This window comes from Schistocerca serialis, chromosome 7 (assembly GCF_023864345.2).
Source record: "Schistocerca serialis cubense isolate TAMUIC-IGC-003099 chromosome 7, iqSchSeri2.2, whole genome shotgun sequence".
In the NCBI taxonomy this organism is placed as follows: domain Eukaryota; kingdom Metazoa; phylum Arthropoda; class Insecta; order Orthoptera; family Acrididae; genus Schistocerca; species Schistocerca serialis.
The window spans coordinates 25,454,199-25,464,817 of record NC_064644.1 but is presented as its reverse complement, the minus strand read 5'-3'; the positions used below and the strand labels follow the sequence as shown (position 1 = coordinate 25,464,817).

The 10,619-nt window shown below is 50.6% G+C and overlaps 1 protein-coding gene across 1 annotated transcript; it reads right to left on the bottom strand.

Moving 5' to 3' along the window:
* Nucleotides 1-6,033: 6,033 nt before the first annotated feature.
* On the bottom strand, nt 6,034-10,287 carry LOC126412590 (protein TsetseEP-like). Its single transcript, XM_050082252.1, has 2 exons — nt 10,230-10,287; nt 6,034-6,425 (listed from the first exon to the last, which is right to left on the bottom strand). Exons 1-2 carry the CDS (start codon nt 10,285-10,287, stop codon nt 6,034-6,036), a joined length of 450 nt encoding a protein of 149 aa, XP_049938209.1.
* Between the last annotated feature and the right edge of the window lie 332 nt (nt 10,288-10,619).

The window sequence follows — 10,619 nt, the reverse complement described above, 5'->3', positions numbered from 1 at the left end:
CGATGCGTTGTCCCGTTTGCCTGTTGCTGAGGATAGAGCATTCGATTCCTCCGATCTTGCTTGCATGTTCATTGATTCGGAAACCGATGACGTGGTCGAATCGTTTCCGATTGATTTTCGTCGTGTAGCTACAGCCACAGCTGCAGACCCTGTCCTTGCTACCTTTCTGCGATTTGTTGCTACGCAATGGCCCTTGTCAACGTCACGGATCGAGGATCCGTTGGTTCGCCGAGTTTTTGCTCACAAGGAGAGACTTTTTGTCCGACGTGGTGTTTTGCTGTTGCGTTCTGATAATGATCAGTCCAGGGTCGTGGTCCCACGTTCGTTACAGTCCTCTGTCTTACGGCTTCTCCACCAAGGACATTGGGGTATAGTGCGAACGAAACAACTTGCTCTTCAACACTGTACTTGGTTCGGAATCGATGCTGCGATTACACAAATGTGCTCTTCTTGCATGGTGTGTACCGAACAACAATCCGCAACACCGCGGAAATTCTTTGAATGGCCAAAAGCCACTTCCCCGTGGCAACGCTTACACATCAATTTTGCTGGTCCATTCTGGAATGCTCGATGGTTGGTTGTTGTCGATTCCTTCAGTAAATTCCCTTTTGTTGTCCGGATGTCTTCCACGACGTCTTCTGCCACCATCCAAGCGTTATCCGCTATCTTTTGCATTGAAGGTCTTCCACAGACTATTGTTTCCGACAATGGCCCACAATTCATGTCCGCAGCATTTCAGTCATTCTGCAAGGCCAATGGTATTCAACATCTGACGTCCGCGCCGTTTTCGCCACAGTCAAACGGTGCCGCTGAACGATTGGTCAGGACTTTCAAGTCACAGATGTTGAAGTTGAAAGAGTCGCATTCTCGGGAGGGCGCGTTATTGCTCTTTTTGTCTTCGTATCGCTCTCAGCCCCGCGATGGTCACTCGCCAGCTGAGTTGCTCCACGGTCGCCCTCATCGCACCTTGATGTCTGTGCTACATCCGCCGCATCAGGTTCCTGTGCAGCGGCAGCCACCTGCTTTTGCCCCAGGCGATCTTGTCTACTACCGCAACTATCGAGGTTCACGGCGTGGGATCGCAGGGCGCATTCTTCGCTGCCTCGGCCGCGCTATGTATCTGGTTTTGGGGGCCTCTGGTGAGGTGCGTCGGCATCTCAACCAGCTGCGCCTCTGTCGTCGCACGGGATCTGCCGCTCCCCGTCTGCTTTCAGCGACGGTGCCGTCCGGTCAGCGCCCTGGGGACCCATCTACTGGCTCGCCTCAGCCCCAGGTGTTACCGACGCTGCCTTCCATTTTTCCCCATGGCGACGCGCCGCCGCCGCCGCCACCACCGCCGCCGCCGCCGCCTGTTCTTCCGCCGGCGACGCCTGCAGTGGACGCGTCGCTGCACCCGCCGGGCGCCTCCCTGGGTCACGCGCCGCCGATCGCTTCCCGTGACCAGTTGTCCTCCGCCATGGAACTCTTGCCTGCTCCGGATCATATGTCGTCTTCGCCAGTCGGGTGCCCCGGCCCGATGGAGGTCGACCCTTCGGCCCCTCCTGTCTCTCTACGGGCGCATACACCGCATGCACCCTGAAGCAGGTTTTCAGGCGTTTCCTCGCTCACCTCGGGCCGAATGGGAGGGTGCGGGTGGCACAGCCTCGCCTGTTGTTAGGCTCCCCATCTCGTCGCATACGCCAACATGGGGTCCTCTCCACGGCAGGCGGAAACCTTGTACCACAACCGTCCGCCGATTTGCGGGGGAGGAATGTGGTGTCACTGCCAGACACCACACTTGCTAGGTGGTAGCCTTTAAAGCGGCCGCGGTCCGGTTAGATACGTCGGACCCGCGTGTCGCCACTATCAGTGATTGCAGACCGAGTGCCGCCACACGGCAGGTGTAGAGAGACTTCCTAACACTCGCCCCAGTTGTACTGCCGACTTTGCTAGCGATGGTTCACTGACAAATTACGCTCTCATTTGCCGGGACAATAGTTAGCATAGCCTTCAGCTACGTCATTTGCTACGACCTAGCAAGGCGCCATTATCATTTGCTATTTATCTTGTGATGCATGTACCGTCAGACCGATGTTCACCGATTATGAATTAAAGTTAAGTATTCCAGAAGCTCCGTACTTTTTTTACTAGACTCCTCTAACTGTTCCAGACCTCACGCTAGCCTGTGTGAGCTTAAAGGCTTAAAGGCTGTCTTGCCAAGTCACAACAGATAATATTGTGGGGAAGGCGAAACAAAGACTGCGCTTTGTTCGCAGAACACTTAGAAGATGCGACAAACCCACTAATGAGACAGCCTACGTTACACTTGTCCGTCCTCTGCTGGAATATTGCTCCACGGTATGGGATCCTTACCTGGTAGGATTGATGGAGGACATCCAACAAGTACAACGAAGGGCAGCTCATTTCAGGTTATCGCGCAATAGGGGTGTGCCATGCACGGCTCGCGTTTATCCCATTCATTGTTTGTCATCTTCAATTACGGTACTGCCGCCTCGTTTTCTTATTCCATTTACTGGTGTCATTAACTTCCTGCTTTACTTGCCCGTGAGTTGCAGCAGCATCGCGAATCAATAAGTGCATTGATGTACCATCTCTGGAGCGACCAATAGTATTTCTGGGTCGTCGTGTGTCTGGCAGTCAGTTCGGGACGGACCAGCAGTGAAGGCACCGAAAGCCAGTGGTTGCCGATCGCTGGCGACAAACATGAAATGTCCGACTGAGGGAGACTGGAGCGAGACGACCTTTGGTTGGTCGTTCGGTTGGTCGCTCGGTTGTTCATTCAGTTTGTCGTTCAGTTGGTGGTTCGGTTGATCGTTCAGTTGGTCGTCAGGTTGGTCATCTGGTTGGTCGTCTGGTTGGTCATCCGGTTGGTCGTCCGATGGTCGTCCAGTTGGTCATCCGGTTGGTCGTCCAGTTGGTCGAACGGTTGGACGTCCGGTTCGTCGATCGGTTGGTCATTCGGTTGGTCGTTCGGTTGGTCGTTCGGTTCAACGATCGGTTGGTCGTTCGGTTGGTCGTCCGGTTGGTCGTTCGGTTGGTCATCCGGTTAGTCGTCTGGTTGGTCGTACGGTTGGTCGTTCGGTTGGTCGTCCGGTTAGTCGTTAGGTTGCTCGTCCGGTTGGTCGTCCGGTTGGTCGTTCGGTTGGTCGATCGGTTGGTCGTTCGGTTGGTTGTCCGGTTGGTCGTCCGGTTGGTCGTCCGGTTGGTCGTCCGGTTCGTCGATCGGTTGGTCGTTCAGTTGGTCGTTCGGTTGGTCGTTCGGTTGGTCGTCCGGTTGGTCGTCCGGTTCGTCGATCGGTTGGTCGTTCAGTTGGTCGTTCGGTTGGTCGTTCGGTTGGTCGTTCGGTTGGTCGTTCGGTTGGTCGTTCGGTTGGTCGTTCGGTTGGTCGTCCAGTTGGTCGTCCAGTTCGTCGATCGGTTGGTCATTTGGTTGGTCGTTCGGTTGGTCGTTCGGTTCAACGATCCGTTGGTCATTCGGTTGGTCGTCCAGTTGGTCGTTCGGTTGGTCGTCCGGTTGGTCGTCTGGTTGGTCGTACGGTTGGTCGTTCCGATGGTCGTTCGGTTGGTCGTTTGGTTGGTCGTTCGGTTGGTCGTCCGGTTAGTCGTTAGGTTGCTCGTCCGGTTGGTCGTCCGGTTGGTCGTCCGGTTGGTCATCCCATTCGTCGATCGGTTGGTCGTTCAGTTGGTTGTCCGGTTGGTCGTCCGGTTGGTCGTCCAGTTCTTCGATCGGTTGGTCGTTCGGTTGGTCGTTCGGTTGGTCGTTCGGTTGGTCGTTCGGTTACTCATTCGGTTGGTCGTTCGGTTGGTCATCCGGTTGGTCATCCGGTTGGTCATCCGGTTCATCGATCTGTTGGTCGTTCGGTTGGTCGTTCAGTTGGTCGTTCGTTTGGTCGTTCAGTTCGTCGATCGGTTGGTCGTTCGGTTGGTCGTCCGGTTGGTCGTTCGGTTGGTCGTCCGGTTGGTCGTCTCGTTGGTCGTCCGGTTGGTCTTTCGGTTTGTCGTTCGGTTGGTCGTTCGGTTGGTCGTCCGGTTAGTCGTTCGGTTGGTCGTCCGGTTGGTCGTCCGGTTGGTCGTCTGGTTGGTCCTCCGGTTGGTCGTCCGGTTGGTCGTCTGGTTCGTCGTTCGGTTGGTCGTTCAGTTGGTTGTCCGGTTGGTCGTCCAGTTGGTCGTCCGGTTGGTCGTTCGGTTGGTCGTTCGGTTAGTCGTCCGGTTGATCGTTCGGTCGGTCGTTCGGTTGGTTGTTCGGTTGGTCGTCCGATGGTCGTCCAGTTGGTCATCCGGTTGGTCGTCCAGTTGGTCGTCCGGTTGGACGTCCGGTTCGTCGATCGGTTGGTCGTTCGGTTGGTCGTTCGGTTCAACGATCGGTTGGTCGTTTGGTTGGTCGTCCGGTTGGTCGTTCGGTTGGTCATCCGGTTAGTCGTCTGGTTGGTCGTACGGTTGGTCGTTCGGTTGGTCGTCCGGTTAGTCGTTAGGTTGCTCGTCCGGTTGGTCGTCCGGTTGGTCGTTCGGTTGGTCGATCGGTTGGACGTTCGGTTGGTTGTCCGGTTGGTCGTCCGGTTGGTCGTCCGGTTGGTCGTCCGGTTCGTCGATCGGTTGGTCGTTCAGTTGGTCGTTCGGTTGGTCGTTCGGTTGGTCGTCCGGTTGGTCGTCCGGTTCGTCGATCGGTTGGTCGTTCAGTTGGTCGTTCGGTTGGTCGTTCGGTTGGTCGTTCGGTTGGTCGTTCGGTTGGTCGTTCGGTTGGTCGTTCGGTTGGTCGTCCAGTTGGTCGTCCAGTTCGTCGATCGGTTGGTCATTTGGTTGGTCGTTCGGTTGGTCGTTCGGTTCAACGATCCGTTGGTCATTCGGTTGGTCGTCCAGTTGGTCGTTCGGTTGGTCGTCCGGTTGGTCGTCTGGTTGGTCGTACGGTTGGTCGTTCGGATGGTCGTTCGGTTGGTCGTTTGGTTGGTCGTTCGGTTGGTCGTCCGGTTAGTCGTTAGGTTGCTCGTCCGGTTGGTCGTCTGGTTGGTCGTCCGGTTGGTCATCCCATTCGTCGATCGGTTGGTCGTTCAGTTGGTTGTCTGGTTGGTCGTCCGGTTGGTCGTCCGGTTCTTCGATCGGTTGGTCGTTCGGTTGGTCGTTCGGTTGGTCGTTCGGTTGGTCGTTCGGTTGGTCGTTCGGTTACTCATTCGGTTGGTCGTTCGGTTGGTCATCCGGTTGGTCATCCGGTTGGTCATCCGGTTCGTCGATCTGTTGGTCGTTCGGTTGGTCGTTCAGTTGGTCGTTCGTTTGGTCGTTCAGTTCGTCGATCGGTTGGTCGTTCGGTTGGTCGTCCGGTTGGTCGTTCGGTTGGTCGTCCGGTTGGTCGTCTCGTTGGTCGTCCGGTTGGTCTTTCGGTTTGTCGTTCGGTTGGTCGTTCGGTTGGTCGTCCGGTTAGTCGTTCGGTTGGTCGTCCGGTTGGTCGTCCGGTTGGTCGTCTGGTTGGTCCTCCGGTTGGTCGTCCGGTTGGTCGTCTGGTTCGTCGTTCGGTTGGTCGTTCAGTTGGTTGTCCGGTTGGTCGTCCAGTTGGTCGTCCGGTTGGTCGTTCGGTTGGTCGTTCGGTTAGTCGTCCGGTTGATCGTTCGGTCGGTCGTTCGGTAGGTTGTTCGGTTGGTCGTCCGGTTGGTCGTCTGGTTCGTCGATCGGTTGGTAGTTCTGTTGGTCGTCCGGTTGGTCGTCCGGTTGGTCGTTCGGTTGGTCCTTCGGTTGGTCATCTGGTTGGTCGTCCGGTTAGTCGTTCGGTTGGTCGTCCGGTTGGTCGTCCGGTTGATCGTTCGGTTGGTCGTTCGGTTGGTCGTTCGGTTGGTCGTTCGGTTGGTCGTTCGGTTGGTCGTTCGGTTGGTCGTCCGGTTAGTCGTTCGGTTGGTCGTCCGGTTGGTCGTCCGGTTGGTCGTCTGGTTGGTCCTCCGGTTGGTCGTCCGGTTGGTCGTCTGGTTCGTCGTTGGGTTGGTCGCTCAGTTGGTTGACCGGTTGGTCGTCCAGTTGGTCGTCCGGTTGGTCGTTCGGTTGGTCGTTCGGTTAGTCGTCCGGTTGATCGTTCGGTCGGTCGTTCGGTTGGTTGTTCGGTTGGTCGTCCGGTTGGTCGTCTGGTTCGTCGATCGGTTGGTAGTTCTGTTGGTCGTCCGGTTGGTCGTCCGGTTGGTCGTTCGGTTGGTCCTTCGGTTGGTCATCTGGTTGGTCGTCCGATTGGTCGTCCGATTGGTCGTCCGGTTGGTCGTCCGGATGGTCGTCCAGTTCGTCGATCGGTTGGTCGTTCTGTTGGTCGTCCGGTTGGTCGTCCGGTTGGTCGTCTGGTTGGTCGTCCGGTTGGTCATCTGGTTGGTCGTCCGGTTGGTCGTCCGGTTCGTCGATCGGTTGGTCGTCCGGTTCGTCGATCGGTTGGTCGTTCGGTTGGTCCTTCGGTTGGTCGTCTGGTTGGTCGTCCGGTTGGTCGTCCGGTTGGTTGTCCGGTTGTTCGCCCGGTTGGTAGTCCGGTTGGTCGTTCGGTTAGTCGTTCGGTTGGTCGTTCGGTTGGTCGTTCGGATGGTCGTTCGGTTGGTCGTTCGGTTGGTCGTTCGGTTCGTCGTTCAGTTGGTCGTCTCATCGGCCGACGTACAATCGTAGAGAAGTAGTATGAAAATGGTTCGATGAGCCCTCTGCCAGGCACTTAAGGGTGAATTGCAGAGTAACCATGTAGATATAGATGTAAAATATGCAGCTGGGCTAATAGGAATGCCAACATCATGAATTTAAATTTTAGCGCTCAAATCTGGTTCAAAAATGGTTCAAGTGCCTCTGAGCACAATGGGACTTAACTTCTAAGGTCATCAGTCCCCTAGAACTTACAACTACTTAAACCTAACTAACCTAAAGACATCATACACATCCATGCCCAAGGCAGGATTCGAACCTGCGACCGTAGCAGTCGCGCGGTTCAAGACTCTAGCGCCTAGAAACGCTCGACCACCGCGGGCGGTCCTAAAGTGGTGGTTGGGGATCCTTTATAGCAAAATACTTTTCATTATTTATAATGTTAGCATGTAATTTCTCTTACGAAAATCTGAATGGTTCTTTGTTTGATCTGAGTGATGTTCCTTTCATTGAATTTAAAGCTTTCCTCGTCAACTATTCTTCTTTTATTAACAAACATGCGTTCCATATGTCTGTTTTTTTTTCTGTGAGGATATTTAGTTCCACTCAAAGGCTTGGAATCTTTTACAGTAGTTTTAATAGTTATGCAAAATAGTACCTTTTTGTACTTTACAATATCATATGCGGACGCGTAGGTGTATTTCAAATGCACGTTACGAAGCAAACTAACTGGGGAACTCTTTACAATATTTTACTTTTTTCACTGACCTGGATGGCAAACGTTAACGGCCTGCCCTTAATTTCGCAGAGTTCCTCAGTATGCATTATTTGCAAAGCAAGAATCACAGACCTAGCACGTTCTTTCGCATTGATTGCAATATCTTCGTTGGTCGTCCGTTTCAGCCTGTAGCTTAAGAGCGCGTATTTGAGCGTTTCGTCTTCTTGCTAAGCATCAGTGACCGATTCTACTTAGTTACTTCATTCGCCTAATGAGGCAGGCAGTTTAGTTTCACTTTCCCGTTTTTATGAGCCATATTACGAAATTGGTTATGAACTGTAGATTAAAACTAAAGAAGCTGTAAAAAGGTGGGAATTTAAGGAAATGGGACCTGGATAAACTGATTAAACAAGAGGTTGTACAGAGTTTCAGGGAGAGCCTAAGGGAACAATTGATAGGACTGGGGGAAAGAAATACAGTAGAAGAAGAATGGGTAGCTCTGAAGGATGAAGTAGTCATGGCAGCCGAGTATCAAGTAGGTAAACAGACGAGGGCTAGTAGAAATCCTTGGGTAACAGAAGAAATATTGAATTTAATTGATGATAGGAGAAAATATAAAAATGCAGTAACGGAAGCAGGCAAAAGGAATAAAAACGTCTCAAAAATGACATCGACAGGTAGTGCAAAATTTCTTAGCAGGGATGACTAGAGGACAAATGTGAGGATGTAGAGGCGTATCTCACTAGGGGTAAGATAGTTCTGCCTACAGGAAAATTAAAGAGACCTTTGGGGAAAAGAGATCCACTTGTATGAATATCAAGATCTCCGATGGAAACCCACTTCTAAGCAAAGAAGGGAAAGCAGAAAGGTGGAAGGAGTATATAGAGGGTCTATACAAGGGCGATGTACTTGAGGACAATATTATTGAAATGGAAGAGGATGTTGATGAAGATGAAATGGGAGATATGATACTGCGTGAAGAGTTTGACAGAGCACAGAAAGACCTGAGTCGAAACAAGCCCTCAGGAGTAGACAACATTCCATTACAACAGCTGACGGCCCTGGGAGAGCCAGTCCTGACAAAACTCTACCATCTGGTGAGCAAGATGTATGAGACAGGCGAAATACCCTCAGATTTCAAGAAGAATATAATAATTCCAATCCCAAAGAAAGCAGATGTTGACAGATGTGAAAATTACTGAACTATCAGTTTAATAAGTCACTGCTAACCAGAATTCTTTACATACGAATGGAAAAACTGGTAGAAGCCGACATAGGGGAAGATCAGTTTGGATTCCGTAGAAATGTTGGAACACGTGAGGCAATACTGACCTTACGACTTATCGTAGAAGAAAGATTAAGGAAAGGCAAACCTACGTCTCTAGCATTTGTAGACTTAGAGAAACCTTCTGACAATGTTGACTGGAATAATCCCTTTCAAATTCTGAAGGTGGCAGGGGAAAAATACAGGGAGCGAAAGGCTATTTACAATTTGTACAGAAACCAGATGGCAGTTATAAGAGTCGAGTGGCATGAAAGGGAAGCAGTGTTTCGGAAGGGAGTGACACAGGGTTTTAGCCTCTCCCCGATGTTATTCAATCTGCATATTGAGCAAGCAGTAAAGGAAACAAAAGAAAAATCCGGAGTAGGTATTAAAATCCATGGAGAAGAAAAAAAATTTTGAGGTTCGCCGATGACAATGTAATTCTCTCAGAGACAGCAAAGGACTTGTAAGAACAGTTGAACGGAATGGACAGTGTCTTGAAACGAGGATATAAGATGAACAAAACGAGGATAATGGAGTGTAGTCGAATTAAGTCGGGTGATGCTGAGGGAATTAGATTAGGAAATGAGACACTAAAGTAGTAAAGGAGTTTTGCTATTTGGGGAGCCAAATAACTGATGATGGTCGATGTAGAGAGGATATAAAATGTAGACTGGCAGTGGAAAGGAAAGCGTTTCTGAAGAAGAGAAATTTGTTTTAACATCGAGTATAGATTTAAGTGTCAGGAAGTCGTTTCTGAAAGTATTTGTATGGAGTGTAGTCATGTATGGACGTGAAACATGGAAGACAAATAGTTTGGACAAAAAGAGAATAGAAGCTTTTGAAATGTGGTGCTACCGAAGAATGCTGAAGATTAGATGGGTAGATCACATAACTAATGAGGAGGTATTGAATAGAATTGGGGAGAAGAGGAGTTTGTGGCACAACCTGACAAGAAGAAGGGACCGGTTGGTAGGACATGTTCTGAGGCATCAAGGGATCACATATTTAGTATTGGAGGGCAGCGTGGAGGGTAAAAATCGTAGTGGGAGACCAAGAGATGAATACACTAAGCAGATTCAGAAAGATGTAGGCTGCAGTAAGTACTGGAATATGAAGGAGCTTGCACAGGATAGAGTAGCATGGAGAGCTGCATCAATCCAGTCTCAGGACTGAAGACCATAACAACAACTACATTACGAAAAAGAGACTTGATGGTCAGAGCTTTGGATTTAGTTTCCGAGGTACTATAAGCTGCCTTCCATTTATTCTAAATGACCTTTAAATTTACTAAATAGCTGCTAGTGGGATTCAGTTTTATGGCTGCAGTAGCACTCAGCTCTCATGTCTCATTACGTAAGCGTGGTTGACTCACAGACTGCAAGAACACCTACGGCAGGTGCTCACGGCTGTCCAGAGTCCACTGGCAGCTCCGCCGAGTGGTTGGTTAGTCAGGGGTCAAAGGTCCCCGGTACTCGCGTCCGCTGCGGCAAAGTTGTATCACCTCCAACAGCGCCATCGTGATGTGGAGGCTAACACTTCAAAACTATTGGAAAACTTGTAATACACCCTCTAACTTCCTAATTCATCGCGGGTGGCTATTTTTTGGTAGATCTCCAAAAGCATCTGATTATTTGTTGTTCGTTCACCAGCAACACTCACCTCTCGTTAAGTTATTGCTCACACGCTGCCAGTCTCCTATTAACCCTTCATTTGTCATTGTTTTAAAAAAATTTGCGTATAAAGCTTTAATTTATTGTTTAGTTTAATAGATGCCTAAAGTATTACTTTACTTGTATATGCAGCAGTTTAAAAATTCTTGTATACGTTACATAAAAGTGAACTGAGTGTATGTCTTCTCACATAGCGGTTGCCGTCTAATGGGTCACAGTTGTCGTACAACCCAAGTGTGCTTCTTGATGACTAAATGTATTGGACAGTCGGCCCGGTTGCAGTAGCTACTGAGAATCATTGTACATTGAGAATAGTGTTGTCAATTACAGGATTAGTCTCGTCTGAATTATTTGTGGATGTTTAATGCATTTAATCATG

Excerpts from the sequence above, each read along its gene's own strand:
- LOC126412590 (XM_050082252.1), bottom strand. The coding sequence starts at position 10,287 with ATGACAAATGAAGGGTTAATAGGAGACTGGCAGCGTGTGAGCAATAAC. Across the intron at positions 6,426-10,229 it reads GAGCAATAACTTAACGAGAG|ACGACCAACCGAAGGACCAA; the intron begins GTGAGTGTTGCT and ends ACGACCAACCAG.